This window comes from Embiotoca jacksoni, unplaced genomic scaffold (assembly GCF_022577435.1).
Source record: "Embiotoca jacksoni isolate LCO1_2020_lvr unplaced genomic scaffold, fEmbJac1.0.p SCAF_26, whole genome shotgun sequence".
Taxonomy (NCBI): Eukaryota; Metazoa; Chordata; class Actinopteri; family Embiotocidae; genus Embiotoca; species Embiotoca jacksoni.
In genome coordinates, this window is record NW_027185377.1 from 1,386,535 (window position 1) to 1,408,820 (window position 22,286).

The 22,286-nt window shown below is 44.3% G+C and overlaps 3 protein-coding genes across 3 annotated transcripts in view; all 3 read right to left on the reverse strand.

Moving 5' to 3' along the window:
• The window catches only part of rnf213b (ring finger protein 213b), a 29,951-nt gene extending 29,868 nt beyond the window's left edge, over positions 1 to 83 (reverse strand). Inside the window, exon 1 of the mRNA XM_069159931.1 lies at positions 4 to 83. The gene's annotated coding sequence lies outside the window, so the exon portion shown is untranslated. The remainder of the gene's footprint in view (positions 1 to 3) is intronic.
• Positions 84 to 4,594: 4,511 nt separating this feature from the next.
• nploc4 (NPL4 homolog, ubiquitin recognition factor) lies at positions 4,595 to 15,474 on the reverse strand. The gene is made up of 17 exons (XM_069159961.1): positions 15,303 to 15,474; positions 14,057 to 14,137; positions 12,326 to 12,435; positions 11,518 to 11,757; positions 11,389 to 11,437; positions 11,212 to 11,306; positions 10,992 to 11,115; positions 10,719 to 10,898; positions 10,535 to 10,621; positions 9,696 to 9,767; positions 9,495 to 9,621; positions 8,506 to 8,666; positions 8,349 to 8,420; positions 8,153 to 8,245; positions 7,398 to 7,514; positions 7,075 to 7,177; positions 4,595 to 5,943 (listed from the first exon to the last, which is right to left on the reverse strand). Exons 1-17 carry the CDS (start codon positions 15,315 to 15,317, stop codon positions 5,783 to 5,785), a joined length of 1,887 nt encoding a protein of 628 aa, XP_069016062.1. The 5' UTR covers positions 15,318 to 15,474; the 3' UTR covers positions 4,595 to 5,782.
• Positions 15,475 to 19,406: 3,932 nt separating this feature from the next.
• On the reverse strand, positions 19,407 to 21,636 carry pde6gb (phosphodiesterase 6G, cGMP-specific, rod, gamma, paralog b). The gene is made up of 4 exons (XM_069159829.1): positions 21,568 to 21,636; positions 19,804 to 20,037; positions 19,665 to 19,705; positions 19,407 to 19,566 (listed from the first exon to the last, which is right to left on the reverse strand). The coding sequence occupies exons 2-4, from the start codon at positions 19,947 to 19,949 to the stop codon at positions 19,490 to 19,492; spliced, it is 264 nt and encodes an 87-aa protein (XP_069015930.1). The 5' UTR covers positions 19,950 to 20,037; positions 21,568 to 21,636; the 3' UTR covers positions 19,407 to 19,489.
• Between the last annotated feature and the right edge of the window lie 650 nt (positions 21,637 to 22,286).

Below are 22,286 nucleotides of genomic sequence, written 5' to 3' on the forward strand. Positions count from 1 at the left end.
TACCTGTCTGATTCTCAGCTTTCCACTCGATGAAGCTAAAAGGTGTGTGAAGCAATTGTTTATCAGGCTCGCGCTACTGTCACTGTAAGGGACCGTCCGCAAATATATTGCCTTCTTTACAGGTTGTCTCTCTGTTTAGTCTGAATTATCAACAGAAGTTAACTGTGTTGGTTATTAAAATGTGTTATGGTGTAATTATAGTGGGGCCAGACAGATGAATTGTCAGCTAACGTGCAGTTTTAGAGGTTTAGTCTGTTTTGTCTGTCGTGATTCAAAAAGTAATTTCTCGACAGTCCCTAAACCAAAGCAGACGAGTTTTCAGTTTCATTTCTCTTCGAGTCCCATCGAAGAGGAAACTTACGCGGCGTTCAGGGTTCCTCGGAACTTTCACTTTCCATCCCAGCAGAGAGGTAAACACAGCTTCCAGTTTTGGGATATTTTTTTGTAGTTCATTATTTTTCTTTCGTTTCATTCTTTTTTTTACATATTTTATTTTAGAAAGGTAAACAAATATGTGTGTTTCATGCATTTGCAAATAATTTTCCCAGTTCAGGGTTAAACTGCTGGTTTGGAGTATTCCATCTGGGATGAAACGAAATCAAAACATTCTTTAGAGCAAAAATAAGAGGCTTTTATTTTGAAGAAAGCAGACAAAACATATCAGATGCATCTCCAAAACAAGGTATTACTGTTATTACTAGGCAATAAACCAACTACTACAAATATCAAGTACATACACATTCACTTCACCTTTTTATCTGTCTTTCAACATGAATTTACTGCTGTGTAAACATTTTAAAAGACAGTTTACATGATGTTACTGTTAAAGAAATAAAAACTAAATACAGAAAGCGGTTATAAAAAAAAAGCAGTTCAGTGAGAAAAGATGAATGAATAAATAAATTATGTGTGGACAGAAAATTATATAAATGAATACAAATAAAGATTAATATTATATTGTATCAACAATATTGTCAAAGGCAACTTTTTCTCCTCTCAATGAAAATGTAAAAATAAAATATGAACCCAGATTAACAGATTTCAAATTGTTAGACCAATAATAAGATCACATCCCTGCATTGAACACAACACCACGATGCTGCACCTGAAAGGTGCTCAGTCCTGGGAGCCTTCAGGTTTCTTGATCCTCCGAATCACGACCCTGCTTCTCCGTCCCTGAGGTCGACCTCCAGCCTCGGTGCCCCCAGCCTCCCCCGGCGGTGACCCCGGGGGTCGGGGTTCACCTCGGGGGGGGCGCCAGTTTCCTTCTTAACCGCACGTTGTCCACGAAGGCCTCCACTCCTTCAAACTTGGTCGTGAGCTCGGCGAGACGCTCCTTCAGGGCGTTGAACTCCTTGTAGAGGTCTCCCAGGGCGTCCGACAGAGGCTGGATCCTGAAGGGAAAATAGAAATGTAACATTCACATTCAAACTATCTTATACACCAATAAGAAAAAAAAAGTGTTGTCGGAGAAAAATGAACTAAAACTTGGTACTTTAATGAGGGATTCATCATTTTATTTTTACTTGTCCACATACTTATGGCCTGAACTGTGTGTGCAGCTCAAACAGCAGGTGTGTCCTCACCTGGCGTAATCAGGCAGCACGGTGTGGTGGTCGTGCAGCAGCAGATCTTTGACCTGCGTCATGATGGCGTATTTCCAGTTGTCTAAAACCAGCGTGAGGTTTGAGCACCCTCTGGTGGTCACTTTCTCTGCTGCAGGCGAGGAAATCGGGAAGAAAACACTTGTTTTTTTACATTTTTTTTGGCGCTGCATCTTATTAAACAAACATGAGTCAAACAGTAAACGAGCACAACGTGATCTTCAGTGGTGAACGAGCACCTCATTTAATCACTTAGCTCAGATCAATATGGGAACAATTATGTTTCCAACAGAGTGAAAACACAAAACTGAAGGACAAAAACAGTATTCAGGAAACACAAGAAGGAAAGAAAGAAAGAAGGAACACAGAAACAAAGGAAAAGCAAAGAATGAAACAAAGAAAGAAAGAAAAGAAAACAAACAAACAGGAATGTACTTCAATGTTATTTAAAAGACAATATTCAAATTGTTAATTGTATTTAGAGCTTCATGAAATGATGTCTGAAACCTTCATAATAATAATGTTAATAAAAATAATACATGAATAATGAATCTCCTCCGATCGTCTCACCTTCATTCCTGAAATCCAACTCTGGTCTCCGACTTATTTTCTGTTTCTGAGCGACACAAAGAGTCGCAGACAAGACGAGCAGAAGTCCAGCAGTCCTCATCCTGACACACACACACACACACACACACAGACACACACACACACACACACACACACACACACACACACAGACACACACACACACACACACACAGACACAGACACACACACACACACACACACACACACACACACAGACACAGACACACACACACACAGACACAGACACACACACACACACACACACACACACACACACACCTGAGTGGGAAAGTTTCGTCTTTTCTACATGAAATAACTGAAGTGAAGGAAACTTACCTGCAGTGACGGTTGGAGGAGGAAGAGGAGGAAGAGGAGGAAGAGGACGACTCCGGTGAGGACAAAGCTCAGTTGTTTTTGATCTGAAACAGAGGGAGGGTCTTCGGTCTCCACTCCCATCAGACTCGGCATCAAATATCAGCATTTCACCGCTGAAACTTTCTCTTCAACTCATTGTTTCACATCTTTAACTGCAAGTTTTAAATCAAAAAGAAAGAAAAGGTTTAAGTTCCGTCCAGCCGACGGTTGATCACGAACATGTAACGAGGCAGATTATGGGACCAGTAAAGTTTTACATGAATGAAGTGCTCGTGTTTGATGTTCTGAGGTCACGACCAGCCGAAACATTCCTGCTCTTCATCTGCTGTCCATGTGTGGTCCAGAGGAGGCCGCAGCGAGGTGGAGATGACCGAGCTGTAGCTGCAGGTACCTCCACCCTCTTCATGCTGCAGGTACCTCCACCCTCTTCTTGTTGCAGGTACCTCCACCCTCTTCATGCTGCAGGTACCTCCACCCTCTTCATGCTCCAGGTACCTCCACCCTCTTCATGCTCCAGGTACCTCCACCCTCTTCATGCTGCAGGTACCTCCACCCTCTCCATGCTGCAGGTACCTCCACCCTCTTCATGCTACAGGTACCTCCACCCTCTTCATGCTGCGTGTTTTCAGTCAGGGTGAAAACCAGCTCCAAAAACACGAAAATCCACTTTTCAAGGACTTCAGACTCTAAATACACGACCAAAAGTATGTGGACACCTGTCAGGGAGGTCAGGGCTCTGTGCAGTCTACTGGTGTCCACATACTTTTGGTCGTGTAGTGGTTTTCTAAACTTAGTTTATTCCTTCGTGTAACCTCAAACCTTGTCTGAGCTAGATGCTAATGTTAGCATGCTAGCATTAAGCAGTATAATGTGGACCGTGTTCATGAGCGTTTGCTAATTAGCACCAAGTGGGAGAGTCATTAGTGGAGCATGTTATTATCGCGTGAATCAAAATTCTGACCTGAAGGTGGCGCTAATGGCAAATCACAATGGTTGTATTCGAAGAGTAAATATCGAGATATTTCAGTGTAAACTTTGACCAGCTGGTGGCGATAGAGGGAAAGTCCCAGGATCATTAAAGTCAGGAGGGTTCATCCTCTGGGGATCACACTTATTTGCACCAAATTTCATGCCAGTCCATCCAACACTTCCTGCACAGCAGTGGTCTGAAAAAAAAATGCAAGCATTGCTAAAAAAAAAAAAAAAAGAGGAACAAATCAGAGACATCTGTTTTCATCTTTGTTGTTTTTTTTTTATTGTTTTGTTTCAAATCCAGGTCAACAGCATACAACTCTGAAGGTCCTCAGTTAGCTCAGTGGAAAGTGAGAACCGGCTGTAAGTCCAAGAGCGTGCTTGCTCAGCAAACGGCCCCCGGATCGATACAAAAGGACAAGGTCACTGCCGTCCGCTAGCATGACATCAGAGAAATCACTCTCAGCAAACCACACGGGAGTGGGGGTGGGGTGAGGGGAAGGCGGGGGGTGGGGGGACCGCTGCTGAATCTACCGCTAAAATCACATCCACACTTCGTCGAGCTCTCGTCTCGTAAACGGCAGAAATGTGAAACTTTAGAGGCCTGTTTCCACGGCGACAACCTTCAATTCAGCTCAGTGTTTTACCGATTCAGCTCGGATCATCGTCGGAGCTAAATGAAAAAACTAAACAAATCCAGCTCATAACGGCGCACGAGGTTACGAGGAAAAAGCCGAACGGCCAAAAACTAAATCTGAAAAGTTTGTTAGCCTTTAGTTTTAAGCTTTTTGAAAAATGTCTCCAAATTTTGTTGACGCACTCGAAAAACCAAAATACTTGGAGCTTTGAATGGACCGATGGCTTTAAGAAGCTCCCGCCACAGCAGAGCAGGGAAGGAGATCAATGTGTGAATATCAGAAATGTTGGAGATGTCAAAGAAAAACATCCAAGTTTGAACGAAACTTGGATGATGAAAGAAAATCCCCAAAAAACAACTTAAACCGACTGCGACACGTTAAAGGGTCGGTTGACGAAAATTAAAACAAAACCTCTCTAGGACTTTAATAGAGGGAGTTTTTATTCCTTATTCTTGCCAATGAAAGATTTGTTTTGAACTCTCTGAGCACAACTATTAAGTTTCCATCCACTTCAGTAGACCCTCTTCACTTTAAACATTTTGCAGGTGAATCCAGAACACGACTAAAAAGAGTCAGATAAACAATAATTTGGGTGAACTGACTCCGCGGTGACCTACGACCTTCCTCGACCTCTGGGCAGCAGAGTCTTTGAAGGCCGAGAGACGGAAACCAAAAACCCGTCGGCGGGGGAACGAAACACAGAGCGGCGAGCACCAGTTGTTTCTAAAGCACCTCACTGCTAATACTCAGCGAGTCAGTGATACGATGATGATGATGAAGGTGGGTGGTGTCCTTGGAGGGGAGGGAAGAGGAGGAGGAGGAGGAGGAGGGGGGGTGCTGATAAGATGAGCTACATATTGTGCCAGCTCAAAGTTCAAACCACCAAATCCAGACGCTACAAATCCAACCGAACGAGCAAGAAAACCACCGACGGCTCGTCACTTCTGCTGCTTTTGTTTTTCCAAATCTGGGAATTCATTTAATACTGAAAATAGAAACTCTCTACGTAAAGTGGAATTTATGGTCTGAGCTTCGACCGGTGATTGTACGTTAAAGAGGGGGAGGGGGGGGGGTGTCAAAGAGACCTGTAAAAACCTGACCGAGTCCACGCTGGAGATTCAAAAAAGTTGAAGCTACAATCTGATAAAAAAAAGAAACGTAATTAAATAACAGCATCATTCCTCAAATGTATTTATACACAGCAAGATTTTCCAGAAGATGTGGTGAGAGCGGTGATGTGAGAGAACATCCAAACACTTGAGTCTTTGCTGTCGTCCTGAGTCGCAGCAGGATTTTATTTGAGGCATGGAGGGGAGGGGGGTAGGGTGGGAGGGGAGGGGGAGGGGAGGGGGAGGGGGGTCGCAGCCAAAAGTGCTTTACCTAAAACCACCTCTCAGGAGAGCCGCTGTGTTGGAGGGAGACAGAATGACCCGTGAAGTTTGGTGTAAACGTCCCTCTGCGGCCGGCGAGGCGGGAAGAAGAGGCTTCGACGTGATGGCGGGGAAAAAACAAAAGAGGGCGGCCGAATCTCGCCAGCTGGTCCTGGGTGCGGTGACGGATCAGGGCGGAGGACGGGTAGGGTGGGGGTGAGAGGGGGAGTTTTTAACTGCGGGGCAGGCTGCACATCTCGCAGTGCTCTGTGCCGGGCTGGTTCATGAAGGTGCAGTGGAGGCAGGACCACATGGCCGAGGAGGAGGCGGGCGTCGACGGGCCGCCCATGGCGCCGTAACCCAGAGAGCTGGAGGGCTGCCCCCCCACCGTACCTGCAGGCGACAGCGGAGGGAAACACAGCACGTTACACCTCAGAGGTCAGAGATCCACGACGGGGCGCTTCGAAACCTGCAGCTACGTCAAAGTTGGACGCATCGTGAAACAAAGCAAGCAGACAGACTGGAGGGTGGGGGGGGACGTCGCCACGGCAACGACTGTACTTCTGTTTAAACTGATGGATATTTGCCCTTTTTAGTCGTGATGAAACAGTGAAAACATAAAAAACAAACAGGAGGGTGGAGATTTTTGAGTCGCCTGTTGGTGCTTTATCAGAATACTGAGAGGGATTCTGTTTCTGCAGATGTTTGTGTCGCCTCTAAGAAGTAGAAAAAAAAAACAACTTTCGAGACAACATCTTCGTTCCTAAAATAAATTCCTGTGCTTTCACCTGTCGAGGTGGATTAGAGTCATCAACATGAGGACAGAAGTGAGAACACGTCTGAGAACACGTCATGAATCCGACGTTTCTTCAGAGCAAATTTTAGAACAAAATTTAAGAAGATTTTGGTGAATGTAAAAATATTTTCTACCAGACTTTTATTAGATTCTTTACTGATTTAAGTTGATGTCCACTTTAATTTCTTTTTGCACGGTAGCTGCTTGTATTTGTTCAACAGAACCACCTGTGAAACCACGAAGACTTCTTCCACTTGGATCAGGAATAAATAATCATTCTAACGTAGCTGGGCTTCGGACAGACGTCGTTTCATCCTGTTCCAGTCTTTGCACTACGATCAGCTGATCAGCAGCTGGCTGCAGCCTCACGTTCATTCATTCATCATGTCGGCCGTCATTCTTCTCATCTAACGGTCTGCAGGAAATGTTGAACTGCTCCTTTAAGAATCGACGTCATTTTTGACTTTTTTTGGGGGCTGTTTTAATCAATTCTTTTAGTCACAAGATGTTCTTAAAAAATAAATCATATAAATTTGATTTATAATCTCACTTTTCAACCAAAGAAATGATTAAAACATATTAAATTATGGTATTTAACTGCAACAAAAAGCTTCCAACTGATGTGTTTTGGATGCTGTTTTAGTTAAATGGGTTTAAAAGTGGCTTTATTTTTGAATTATTCTGAATTACATGATGAACTAATGAGAGTAAAAAGCCGGTGAACTCACTGCAGAGCTGCTCAATGGTGGCCCACTGCTCAGACTTCTTCCAGGTCTGCGCCAGATCCTCGTTCGAGGTCTTCACCGCGTCGAGGAGCAGCCCGATGCTGTCCTGCAGACACACAACACAAATCAAACCTCCCGACACGCTTTGTTTTTTTCTTCGTCTGGCTTTCATCGAGCACACGCTGATCCGTTTACAGAGGCACGATGTTTTTGATGGTGGTGATGGATCGGTCTGAGCAAATCAGCACGGAACAAAACTGAGTGAAAACATTCTCGCGGCCGGTAACCGCCTCCAGAGGAACGAGGACACGGAGGATGAAACTTACTCTCAGAGGCATGACTTCGTTGGTGACGAGGAAGAGGAGCAGATGGAAGTCCGACACGATGTCCAGGAATGACGTGGAGGTGCACTGGGACAGGTACGTCGCTAAACTGTGAAAATCCTGCAAAAACAAACAACGACAACGAGATGAAGAACTTCCTCTCAGATCTGGAGGTTAAAGGTTCAAAAAGGTCGCTCTGATTTTCTCCGGCACTCAGCTGTGACGGTGAAATCCAGGCGGACATAATGAGTCGGACAGAAGATAAATAACAACACTTTAATGTTAGTTTCCTTCAACTTCACTGGATCTTTGGGTGAATTTAAAGATTAAATGTTAAGAAGTAACAAAACTGTCCAGTGAAGAATAATATATTTTTATTTATGTCTTTTTCTCCTCTAATATGTTTTGCATCAAGGGAATCTACGTATTAAAATCCATCTATATTTACTTATTTTTGTTATTCTACTGTCCTATTATTTCCACATTGTTAGGAGCATCTGCCCTTTTCTAAGGAAGAGTGAAATCTAAAAACCCATCAGGCTCAGTCAGCAGTGCACCAACTAAATTTGTAAACTACGTTTTGAAGCCTCCAGTCTGTCAGTCTCACGGTCACCACGGTGACCACATTCAGACGAGCGGTGCGTCTTTGGACGGGAACCGAAGTGCACATGCTCAGAAATACACGATTCAGACGAGCTCCAATAGACCAGAGTAGGAATTAAAGCAGCTCGTGTGAGTTTGTGCAGAAAGGCGCTCACTTGTGTTTCTCCCAGGATGTCCCGGTTTTCGATGGGGAAGCGTTGTGTGGAGGAGAAGGTGTACTGGGGGTCCTTTGGAAAAGTTGTAGTGATCTGTGGAGGGAAAAAAAAAAAAGGAAAAAAAAAAAAGGGTAATTATCCAGAAAGTCAGGAGGCCGGTCTCCGTTAGATTAAAGAGCTACGCATCATGACTCACATCTATGATAAGGTACTCCACGGGAAGAGGCCGCGCTAGAAACGTCACGTCATTTCCGAACTTGTCTTTGTCCTGTCGGATGGATAGAAAAAAATAAAGTATTCTTTAAAAGATCACATGATGTCGTACACGTTTAATCCTCGGACGAACGTCTCACCTTGAAGAAGACGTCTGGTACGTACTGCTCGGGGCTCGACTCTTTGGCGAAGCCCAGCTCCGGAGCGTCTTTGCAGGGCAGTAGGCACTCGTCCCTCACCAGGGCCATGCACTGGTTGGACACCTGGTATCCCTCAAAGTGCACCTGGTTGTCTGGACCACCTGCACAAACACCACGATCGGAGAAGTTGGAGTGGAAGTTGGTTTGAGAAGCCAGAACATGTGACGATGGTGAACTTTTAACTAATTATCTGATCTGACTTTAACGTGAACAATCTGAGTTGTTGTTTTTTCACACGTGCAACTCGTTTCCAGGCGGATGACGAGAGAAAGTGAACCAGATGGACGTCGGCCGCCGACTGGCTCGAGATGTGTCGCCGTGACGTCAGACTTTGGCTGCCGGAGCCTCGTTCATGACAATAACGATGATGAGGTCACCGCTGAGACTTCCTGGAACAAATAGACGCGGAGGTCTTCGGGGTTGTAAGCCGAGGGAGGTGAAGACGTCTGGCCTCGAGCCAGCGGAGCCGCGGAGAAATCTGGTTTCACTGAACTATTGGTGCAGTTTGACTTTTTGCAACGACAAAGTGACTCAACTTAAAGTTAGACTGCAAATAAAACAATAAAACCCGGGTTTGGCCTTCGATTACACGACCTAAAGGCAGCGTCTGAAAAGTAAAGCAAAAACTATGCAAAGAGTTCTCGGCCTGAATTGATTCATGACGTTCAGCCTGAATGTGTTTCTGCCGTATCGGACGTTTGAAAGATGCTGATTCACTGTAAAATGACTTCAAACCTTCTCTCACCATTCATGTCGTCAAAGAGCCAAAACCAACCAGAAAAACATGCAAAAAAACCTAAATACAGAACACGAGTTCTGCTCTCACGCCTCTATCTTTAAATATGAAATAAAGCAAAAATCTTTTTTTTGGTGTCATTGTTCATTACAATCATTAAAAGGAGAAAAACAACAACAACAAACAAACGTACCTGTTGCGACCGTGGTCACGAACTTGGATCCGAAGTGTCCGTCTCGAGAGAGTCTGCAGGTGTTTGAATGTTGGTTCTGGAAGTATCCGGCCGTGATGCACTCCTCTGCACTCAGGTAGTGAGAGTCCTAACAGAGGGAACGACATGTTGTAACACACGGAGGACAAAAACAAACGGCCGGACGGACGGCTGTGTCCTCACATGGTTCCTCGTGTAGCGGACGGTTCCTATCCTCGTGTCCTCGGACAGCAGGTCGGTGAAGATCCACCCAACCTGCAACACGGCACACAGCCAACATCACTTCACGTGGAATATCTGAATACGTGTGCCACGATGAGATCACATGACGTTACAAAGAGCTTCAAGAACTGGACTCAAAAGGAAAAGTTCAAACACAATTGATCAATTTTACACAACAAACATCTCTTTATATTTATATCATCGTTATATAGTGTATGCAGCTCCCAGGCCTCAACTAATAAACAAACAAACAATAAAAATCAATCACTACTTCATTCAAAATCACTGGAGCAGAGTCTAATTTTAACACATCTTATTTATAAAAAGAAAGAAAGAAGAGAAGCTGTTTATATTAGATTTGTATTAATAATGATACTCCCGACGTCCTCCCTGATTAATGCACATTTTCTCACTGCATATATAACAGAAGATTTTCCATAACCATTCCTGACGTTACATTTTCATGCTCTAAAAGGCTGTTTTGAGACTTGCTAGCAGCGCCAGTGAACCTCCAACGTCCTGCTTTGCTCGACGTCTCGACCGGCTGCAGAAGTTACGTACAAACTCATTATAGTTGAAATTTGAGGCAAGAATTTTAAACTTTCAGATACAGTGACAGAGAAAGACAAGAGGAGATTTTACAGAACTTCAAACGAATTCATCTCAAAGTCCGGCCCAGTTGGTTCTGCTAAAATGATCCGGTTCAACAGGTTAAATTCTTCGATCGGAAGACTTTGCCAGAGAAACATAAATCTGCCTCGAGGTCGACGGAGGACTGAGGAGGAGGAGAGACGGCTGACCTTGCAGAGGCCCAGTTTGGCAGCGATTTCGTCCACAGCTGCAGCTTTGGGGTCCTCCACCAGCTCCAGGCTGTTCTGGGTGGCGTTCTGATAGCAGCAGAGAAACATCAGAGGAGCAGCAGTTAGAACGGAGTCTCTGCCGAGTCAGCACCGACGGACACGTTACGGTGCGCCGATCTCTCACCTGCGGGGGCTCGTAGATGGCGGCCACCTCGGCTCTGATGCCCAGAGGGATGTCCGTGTGCTCGGTGTACCGGCCGTACAGGTAGCCCATCCTCTGGCTGCCCGTCTTCCTCCAGAAGTCCAGGAAGCGGTCGGCGATGGTGTGGTTCTCGAACATGATGTTGTCCACGTGTCTGTATTTCTGGAGGGGGAAGGAACAGAGGAGGAGATCTGTGACTCTTTACTCAGAAAGAAATGAGCTGAAGACTTCCTGCGCCGCTTCCCGGAGACCGACCTGTCTGTTCAGTGTGATGGCGCTGGGCTGACACTTGGTGCAGATGCCCTCGGGCCAGGGAGGGTGACCCTCGCAGCCTGACTTGATCTTACAGCTGAGGTTCTCCAGAGCTGCGAACTTCCCTCTGCGGGAGATCAGAGCAGCGTTATAAAGAGTCTGACGGGGACGTTGTAGGAACGTCTCCACTGGACAGGAATTAAAAAAAAGAACAACGTCTCACTTGTCGGCTCCACCGGTCAGCTTGCGAAGGTACGCGTGGAATGACATGTGCTTCACCGGCGGGTCGAGGTGATTCAGGTAGTCTTCGTCAAAAGGCTGCAGCAGAGAGAAGCCACATTATCAGTGAGGAAAATCTGTTTTATTGTGGCTGTGCTGACATAACAAGAGGATAAATTACCTCTAACGGTACACAGTGCACACATTTTCCAAGGGCACCATGGCGACATCTGGAACGAGAAAAAGCCAGATTAAACCTCCCACATCTGTATTGAACTCAGACGTGTGCAGCTGTGTCTCTCTCTCTTACAGCTGTGGATCTTTGTTCCTGTAGATCTTGCCGTCCTGTTTGGCCAGGTACTGATCGATCTCGTCCTCCTGGACCTGCGGCGCTGAGAAGGACCGAGGGAGCATGGAGGACGAGGAGGAGGACGAAGAGGACGATGAGACGGATGGTAGCGATGACGACGTGTGCGGGGTGGCCGTGTCCATCACCTCCCCGGAGGGGGTGGACGATGCCGACGGGACCAGGTACAACATGTCCCCGTGCCTGCAGGAGCACCAGAGACGATTAAAAACTGAAAAGTTCCAAGAACATTCACTCCGTTTATTCTGTTAAAATTCAGATGCAATAATTAACATTGTTTTCTGATGAATGCATAAAACTTGACTGATACAATAAATATTTCCAAGTTAAAGATCTCTTCATTGATTAGTGTGCTGAAGAGCAGTTATTATATTATAAGTATTAGATTTTAAAATAAACTATTATTACGACACCTTGTGATCATCTGAAAAGTGTATTTTCAAAGAATCTGTAAAATTACAACTTAAAATCTCAAAGTTTTCTATTTCCACTCAGTTTTATGTCATTGTGCTTTTCCTAATGTGTTTTGTTTGTTGTTTTGATTCATTTTTTAATTTTAATCTGAAGTATTTTAACCATTTTTTCCTTTTTCTGTAATCAAATAAGATTCATTTTAATATTGTAACATTGCTTTGAAAGGTGCTATATAAACATAATTATTTTTACAGACTCACAGACCTGAATTTGAACATTAGACTCGATATTTGACTTTTAAACTTCACCACAACTGTCAACTTTTCGCCGTACTCACTTGATCTTAAGCAGGCTGAGGGTTTTGTTCTGGGAGAGGATCTCTCCGGTCTTGTCACGGTTCTGGTAAACGGAGAACCCGTTGGAATTGAAGCCGAACTCTTTGGCCACCTGTTGGAGAGGTGAAGAGGTGGACGTCATAAACTGCATCACGCGTCCTAAAAATCCCCAAAACTCTCACTAATCTCCTGGAGATCTGACGTCTTAAATCAGTCTGGGTTTATCTTTAGGTGAAAATGTCAAATGATTTGTTCCTCTCTGGGATCTGCGACAGGAAGGAAGGAAGGAAAGAAAGAAGGAAGGAAGTCGGCTCTCCGCTCTCCAAACTCTCACAATCACTCGCTCAAAGCAGATTAGCAGAGAGCCTCTTGGCACAAGAGAAACACCTCTTATGGTCGTCGCTCAGGGTGCCAAACTCAGCAACGGAGAGCGCTCGGAGCCGCTATCCCGTCGCACTCCAACATCACACCACATATCTGGCAGCCCCTCAGACTCATGCTGATTATCTGCTCGTGTCTCATCAGACAGGAAGTATCGAGAAGGAACTTCGGGCTGTAACGCTCACAAAAGAACGGGATGATTGTCTTGACATTAAAAGCTGGATTCATGAAGACATTTAATGCGGAATAAATAATGACTGAAGTCCCCACCGCCTCCTTCTGACATCTGAACCAGCCGAAAATCAGAAAACAGTGAGACAGGATGGATTTTCAGGATCCAATTTATCTTTGGAGTGAACGCTGGTAAAATTAGCACCCAAAAGCACTTTGAGCGTTTCATGGTTTGTTTTTTAAGCTGCACAAAAGAAAAAAAAGAAAACCTGTCCACTGTCAGACTGTCAGAGCCAGAACATCACGCTGAGCTTCTTTTTATTCCGTCTGCAGAAGTCCAACCTGCAGGGCTGCTTCCACCCCGTCCCCCTCGTACCGTCCCGCCCGCCAGCAGGGAATGAAAACGACTCTGCGTCAATCAGCCGGCGACACTGCGCCGCCTGGACACATGCATTTTTGATGAGGAGCTGCTGCAGTGCTGGAGATCTATTTTTGTTTTTTTTCGACGGTTTCCAGACTCCTCTCTAATTATCTTTCACGAGCGAGTGGAGGTCAGAACAGAGATATTTAAACACAAATCAAGACTGAATATATCATCCATTTATTCTGGGTATATTTCCCTCTGTCATGATGTGAAGAAACGCCCGGCCTTTCAAAAGTGTGCAGAGCTCTGCATTGAAAACACTCCCTGAACACAAATGTCCCCTGAAAGCCACATGCCTGACCAGCTCTGGTACTTCCTGCACAGCTTTGTACATTAATGAACAACGAGCAGGAAAAAAGGAAAAACAACTGTGTACTACTTTGTGACAACAGTACACACAATCCTACTTGCAATGCTGCAAAGATAAGACACATTAAAGCTGCACAAACAATGAGCATCATTCCAGGACTGGACTCAAAAATCCAGGATTTGAGAAATGACAATGTAACAGTGGAGGAATGTGAAGTATTCAAGTTCTTCACTGAAGTAAAAGTACTAATACACACTGTGAGAATACTCCACTTCGAGTTAAAATCATGAATTTAAAACCTCAGTGAAATAAAAGTCTGAAGATTAATTTTATTGTTGCTTTAAAGTACATTTTTCTTGAGTAGATGTACGTAGCACCCAGAACAAAACAGAAGCATTGTGTGTATCTGAATGTGCATAAATTGATATTTTTCTTTAAAGCTAGTACCTTCTTCAGAAAAGCAGCAGCTGTCTCCCTCTTGGTGGAAGGAATCTTCTTCATCCCGTCTGGGGACTGAACCCTGATGACCTGCACGGGAGGAGGACAAATAAATCATCAAGTACTATATTTGAGTGGAAAGTGGATTTACTTGTTTGTACTTCCTTGTTACGGTGCTTTCGCTTTCATCTCTACGACATTTTGGAGGCAAATATTGAACTTTGTACTCCACTGCATTCAATATGATTGTGGTTTGTTTAGCAGATTTATTAACATGAAAAATAAAACGACTACTAAATGATGCTGTATCGTTACAGATTAAGCACCGTATACGTTTATTTATTTATTTATTTTTAAATGAGCTTCAGCTGCAACACTGAAGGGATGTACACATTAATGAATATCAAATAATTAAAACCCAATAACATACATCATTCAGGAGGGAGCCACTCTGCATCACCAGCACTTTAAGTACATTTAGATGCTGGTAATCGTGTACTTTCTAGTCTATTTTTAAAAGATAGAAAAAGGGACATTTGATTGTTTTGGTTTTCACATTTCACACAGACCTGGACAGGATTATCTGAGAGACAAACTCTTATTCTGTTGGTGCAAAATGTGAATCTTTGTGTAAAATGTCTCAAACACCTTTTATAGCATCAAGAGGACAAAAAGAAGAGAACCAGTCGCTCAAAGCTCGACTCAACTTCCCTGCAGGTTTGTTAGTGAGTTAAACTGGTGACTGTAAATGTTATAATCATACTGGCGGGGGACATCCTGTCAGTCAAGCCCCCCCCCCCCCCCCCTCCTTCATAGCGGTGTCGGGACATCATGACAACGATGACAGTGCAAAATAAAAAGTCCCGTCACCTTATTGTCATCTAAAGTCCATGAAGCTGTTTGATTGTTCCTCTTTGACCCAGACCGTTTGAACTCGAGCTGTCACCGTGTCGGCCAACTAAACATCCCTTTAGTCCATCTACACCTGAGATCCATTAAAGTCCACCAGCCATGTTCTTTATAATGTCTGGCTGGAGAAATGAACATGTTTTAAACACGTTATTCCTGAAACCCGCCGGTTATGTTGCTTCTGGCCAACAATGATGCTTCTTCTTTTTAATTCGTCAGCTAGCCTCGGAGCTAAGGTTAGCCGGCTAGCTGCACAGGCCCCGAGTCGGAGCTAATTCTGCTGCCTCATCACTCCGTGCTAACGTTAGCCGGTCCCGGTAACACGACCCGCCCGGTGAACACTCACAATGTTATCCGCCATGTTCGGGTCCGGTGGGAGCTCCCGGGATGTTTCGCCGCTGTTGGTAGACAGACACAGTAAATACAAAACAATAATCAAGCAGCGTTTCTGTCTGTTCGTCAGCGAAACTCCATCCCACAGCTCAAACACCGGGTGTTACAAACATTACAGTCCGACCGTTTCCCCTACTGGTCCCGTCCCCCACGCGAACACGGACGGAACAGGAGCTGAAAAATAAAGTTCCACGTTTTAAAATTGTTTAAAAAAAAGTTAATGAGTGACAGGTATCCTCACCTGCAATTTGCCTTTACCATTAATTTATTTACATTAATTGAACAAAAACAACATCTATTTCAAGCCTATGATCAAGTTTTATGTTTATAATCTAAAAGTCCAAATGCCACCTTTTCTATTCATATTCTTTATATTTATGATGAATCTTTTAAATCGATCTAAAAGTTAGTAATGTAGTTGGTATTTACACTGATGTATTAGTTATGAAAGCCAAAAGCCAGTAGCCTTCAGAACAACTCAGAGTCAAGACATCTGCAGAAGTTCTCTGATGACTCTGCAGTGGACGGTGTATAAGGGATGGACGGGAGGATGAGTCAGTGGACGGTGTATAAGGGATGGACGGGAGGATGAGTCAGTGGACGGTGTATAAGGGATGGACGGGAGGAGGAGTACAGGGCAGTAGTGGAGGACTTTGTGGAGTGGGCGGGTAGAAATCAGCTGTTCCTGAACGTGGCCAAGACCAGAGAGATGGTGGTCGACTTCAGGAGGAAGACGACGGCTCCACAACCGCTGAGAGTTCTGGGAGAGGAGGTGGACATGGTTGAGGAGTACAAGTACCTGGTGTCTCCATGGCAACAGACTGAACTGGAAGACCAACATCAACGCTGTCTACAAGAAGGGGATGAGTCGACTCTTTTTCTTGAGGAAGCTTCGATCCTTCAATGTGTGCAGCGAGATGTTGGAGATGTTCTACCATCTGTTGTGGCCAGTGAACTGTACTTCTAGTAGTCTGCTGGAGGGGAGAGGTGGAGGGGGGAGGGGGAGGGGGGCATTGGAGCCAGTGACACCAACAGACTTAACAAACTGGTGAAGAAGGCCGACTCCATCATCGGCTACAGACTGGACAGTCTGGAAAAGGTGGTGGAGAGGAGGACGCTGAACAAACTATTGTCCATATTGGATAATCCTGACCACCCTCTCCACCTGCTGCAGGGACAGAGGAGGACGTTCTCCAAAAGATTCCTCCAGCTCCACTGTCACAAAGACAGATACAGGAGATCATTCCTGATACAGGAGATCATTCCTGATACAGGAGATCATTCCAGATACAGGAGATCATTCCTGATACAGGAGATCATTCCAGATACAGGAGATCATTCCTGATAGAGGAGATCATTCCTGATACAGGAGATCATTCCTGATAGAGGAGATCATTCCTGATACAGGAGATCATTCCTGATACAGGAGATCATTCCTGATAGAGGAGATCATTCCAGATACAGGAGATCATTCCTGATAGAGGAGATCATTCCTGATACAGGAGATCATTCCTGATACAGGAGATCATTCCAGATACAGGAGATCATTCCAGATACAGGAGATCATTCCTGCCGACTGCAATAAGACTGTACAATAACTCACCTCTGGCAAAATCCATCACACAACAATAACACTGTTGACTGTGTTCTTGGTTGTTTGTATATAATATATATAGATATATACTGTACTGTATATACTGTGCATTTTATATTTAATATTTTTTACTGCTATTTTATTGCTTTTCTATTATTCTATTATTATCTTATCGCTTCTGTATGCTGCTGTAGCGAAAAAATGTCCCCTCGGGGATTAATAAAGTAACTACCTAATCTAACCTAACCTAATCTAACCTAACCTAACCTAACCTAACTCTAGGTTTCAACCATCTGCGGAAATCAGGCTTGTTGCTATAGAAACAACAACATTAAAAACGTATGAAAACTAAAAATATATGGCCAACATAGAAACACACACAAATATATATATAAATTTATTTTATAAAACCTAATGATAGTTTTGGAGAGGAAAATAAAATCGATCTTTTTTCAATTTCTTTTATTGACTTTTAATAACTACATTATAATCTCATTGCTTAAGTCTCGCGAGAGCTTGTCAGGGGTGAGGGGTCGCGTGGGAAAACGCTCGTAAACGCAGTGAACTTGTTGCTAGCTGGCTTGCTAACGCCGACCGTAGCTCGAAAATAGAGAAATGGATGTCGGTCCCTCAAAGACTGCGAACTCCGACGGAGACGGACGACCCTACTTTCCCCCAACGATGCGAGGATCTTGATCCGAAGCAGCAGGACTAGCTAGGGGAAGCTTGAGTGGACCGGGAGTCTTTGTTTTGCCGGCAGACATTTTGGCTCCAGAGTGCCACCAGTTTCCACGAAGGAACTTAAATTGTTTTCCCCACCACGGGTTTTGGCACCTGCGTTTAAATACACCACAGACCGTTGGTCTGACGTCACGTAAAGGAGAGAAAGCCCTGCTCGGACAGATGTGACGTCATCGGTGAGTACAATGAGCTCTCCCGCACGTTCTGTGTTTGTGACGTCAGAAGCCAGACCGCACCAGGTTCCAGTGGCTGCTGTGTGTTTGTGACGTCAGAAGCCAGACCGCACCAGGTTCCAGTGGCTGCTGTGTGTTTGTGACGTCAGAAGCCAGACCGCACCAGGTTCCAGTGCGGAACCTGGTGGTTCTGTTTGGTAACACTTCATCTGACATGTGTTGTTGTTTTTTAAATTCATAATACAATATGTTTTAGTGTTTTGTCATGTTGTGAAGAATATCGATGTCTTAACACCCTGAAACATTGTGGTATTATTTTTGGGGCCGTATCGCCCCGCCCCCTAATCTGTAGCACGTGGAAGTTCCTCTAAACTGACGCTGTAATCACCAGTGTTCAAGAAATATATTAAAAGTAACGTCAGTAGTCATTTTTACCTGCAAAAGGGACCGATTGCATCAGAATAAATAAATCTGTTTTTTTAAATTTTCCTTTTTTTATGCTTTATTTTTCCCCTCATCCTGTAGAAAGGACAAAAGCTCCATTACACATCTGTTCAGGTGTGAAACATCCTTCCGCCATCTTTCACCGCTACGCTCCTCCATCACCAGCTTTTTCGTTGTCGTCGTGTGATTTGTGGCAGGCGACGACATGAAACCCGACGTATAGGTAACGCTGAACGATGGCTGAAAGGACGAAGGGCGGTGAGGAAAAAGTGTCTTCCTCTACGGGAGTAGAGCTAAAAAATAAACGAGCTTTAAAAATACAAGTATAAACACACACAGAGGAGCACAACAGGGTCACGTGGAAGTTATGAGGAATAAACACGCAATAAACATACAATACATCGGTTCATGTGCATCAGTATTATACAAGGGGATATACAAACGAGAAGCTGATGGTGACACGAGCAAACACGGCGGTAGAAGTGTGTCAAAAGGTCGTCTGGAGTTTTATTTACCTGCTTTTAAAACGGTTTATTTCCTAGTTTGTGTTGCTAAATTTCCCCACGTGCATCAACTAGCAGTTGAAAAAGGGTGAATGCTTGTGTGGTGGCGAAAGAAGTCGGTGAGAGTTGGTTTTTTACGCTAAGCAATGGCAAGCCGATGTCCGCTCTCTACAGAATTCAGGTTTTTGTTTTTTGTTTTTAACGTTCGGCGTCGGCGGTGAAAAGCCTCTGAAGGTGGCGAACGAGCGCGCGGCGCAGGAACCCACCCACTCCGGGTTCATTTTGTCACTTAAACTCAATGTGAGGCTGCCTTTGCTTGCGTAAGTTTCGTGTTTCGAAAGGATAGAAAAAAAAAAAGAAGAGACAGAGAAGAGAGTGTCTGACGGAGCAGATCCTAAATCAACGAGCTGATGTTTTGTGTGAGCTGCAGAATCAGAAGAAGAATCCAGAGTTACAGAACAGAAACGGGTTTTTTTGTTTGTTTTTTTAGATGTTTTGTTTTTTTGTTTTTTTTTCACTTTTTCCGGTTTTTGTGTTCGTTACAGTTCGTTCTTGGTTGTCTTTGTTTTTTTCCGGCTCGGTTCCATTCGAAGGTCGGAGACGGAGCCCGAGGCAGGTGGTTTTTGAAGTGCTTGGACGCGGCCTGTGGTCCTCAGGGGATCGCAGTGGGATGCGGGAGGAAGGCTCAGATGATGCCGTACTGGGCCAGCTCGTGCAGCTCCAGGTGGTTGAAGGCCTCCCAGGGGCAGATGACGGTGATGTCTGCGGGAAGAAGGCAAGAAAGAGGTGTGAGGTTGTCTCGGGTTGTTCCTTTGAAAGCTCACACAAACTAAACTTTTGAAACCCTAACGTGAGCTCACCCGTGCCCAGGCCCTCCATGCCGGGGATGTCGTCTCCAAACCTGCAGAGGAAAAAAAACAAACCCACATGATTACGCGCCGTCATTTTACATCGCTCCTTGTATCTCTGAAGAGAGCGAAGCGTCGTCGGCATGCGTACCCCTGGATGCCCTTCTTGGGAGGCTTGCTCTTGAACTGGCGGGTCTGCCTCTGCTTGAACTTGGGGGGTCCCTTGCGCGGGGTGGCGGGGCCTCCGGTGACTCGGGTGGCCGACTTGATCTCAGCTTTGGGCGGCTCGAGATTCATTTCGAGCGGTCAGATGTGGTGCGTTTGTTTTGCCGGCTGTTTGGCTTTCCAGACACACCTCTGTGAAGTGTCGTCGTCGTGGTGATATCTTTAGTTGGGACACACACACACACACACACACTTTAAAAAGGGCCAATTCCACCAATTTATCGTCTGGTAAATCCTTTTTTTGTGTGTGTTCAACAAGTTATGATGCTATTAATGCAGCTCCTCCACCTCTGTCTGACATTACAGGCTGTAATCCTCTTACCGATCTGACGAGCACCGGCCGGGATTTACACTCATATTTCCCCTGTAATTGAATGTCTGAGGTGCATCGCGCATTTACAGCCTGTCCTGCGAGTGACGACCCAATTTCCCATAATCCCCGGCTCAAGTTAATAAGCGCCCCCCCTCTTCATCTCAAGCCGACCGCGGGCTCATAATCTGGTTAGAGCAAGGACAACGCGGCAGAAACGCTGAGTTGTGCACTGAAGGTCTAAATGATCAATCCGCTCAGCTGTGTTCCCATGACGACGACAGAACGGATCTTAATCATCATCGTGGTTCTAGTATTTGGATACGAGCATCACTGCAGAATTTAGACCTCTAAGAAAGTTAATTAACACATAAAACATCCTGTGAAGTCGTTTTATATGAAAATATATACACATCTAATGTGTGTTTACATTTTCTTTTCATTCCAACATTTAACGTTTCACCTTCTGTTCGATCCCAAATCATCATAAAATCTCTACAATTCACATCCTGTAAGATGAAAGTAAGTCGCAGCTTTGATCTCAGAGCTTTAATAAATCATTTCTAAGGCTGAATACTGAACATCCAGACTTTTTATGTACTTAATGAAATGTTTTGTCTGTGGTATTGAAATAGAAAACTGAAAGTTGATTCTAAGCTCTCATTTAAATCATAATTTTTAGTTTCAGACAGCTGTGTCGAGGTGAAGTTGTGAGGGAACATTTAACAGTGTGTTTCTTTTCAATATTCCAAAAAGATTTTCTGGAAAATAAATATGCTGCATTTCTTAAAGAAACAGGGAAAAACAAAAAGGTTTTATTTGGATATCAAACTTCTATTGTATTGATCAGAAAATGCTGTAAAGCTCTAATCATGAAACAAACCAAGCAGCTGAATGACAAACAAAATAAACAAAAAAAACAATCTGTCAAACAAATTAGAAATATACTACCGAAGGATATTTGCACACTAATGTCATATATTTACTCAGAATAAGTTAATTTTGTTGGCTTTTTTTAATTTAAAGTTATAAAAATAATTGATAACTCCTTTTCAGCAGTGTCTATCTGTCTTTAGATTACTGCATGATGGAGATTAATATGATCATCGGCAACACAAGACTAAAAGCGGTAACTTAACTACTTTTGTTTCATCAGATTATAAAATACAAGATAAACTATTATTTGACGATCTCAGCACGTCTGAATCTGAACAAACTTTTATCTTCTCAGTTCAGTTTGGATCATTTCACAAAAAGCAGTGACAGTAACATCCGTGAGATCCGGTGAAGCTGCAGAGTTTCTCACCGCTGTGATAAATCCAGAGTGTGTAACGGAGGAGGAGGTGGAGGTGGAGGTGGAGGTGATGGAGGTGTACTCACCGGCTGCTTGGGTGAAGAACAGCCAGACGAGCGGGAGTGAGCGCAGCGCCGGTCCGTCTAGCAGATGAGTGGACCTCTGCTAGCTTGCTGTGAGGGCCAGTGGGGCTTCAGGGACCTTTTTATATGCTGAGCAGAAGATTACGAAGGCGCCGCCTCCTCGCTCCGATGTCAACACTTCATGTTTGGGTTAAACAGGGTGACGCTGAACTCAGGTTTGTTTAGAGTAGAGAGGTGGTGGCAACTAACCAAGGACTTTTACTCAGGTTCAGTTTGGAAGTAATTGTAGTAGTTTTTTTTTTATTTTCACGATACTTTGTACTTTTATCTGACAGCTGCAGTTGCTTATTACTTTGCATAATTCCATCTTTTGCATACGAGTCGTATAAACACACTCACTGATCACTTTAATAGGGACACCTGTGCAATTTAGAGCCCGACCTATCCTGGATTATTGTGGCCGATACCGTGCTGCAGTCCGTTCCTGCTCAACGGGAGCACTCTGGGAACTTTCTGATCGCTCCTCGTACGGCGAGCAGTCGTTTCCAGGAAAGTGATTTCTCAGAAAAGAACAGGAACCGTTACGACAGCTGAGATTTGAAGCTTCAGTTTGGCACAAGCGTGTTTTGAAATGATGCTGATAGTTTTGTAAATACATCTGCACATTTAAGGTGGTTGCAGCTGCAATAGAGTGGACTGTTGTCCTTCTGGTTTTAGAGTTT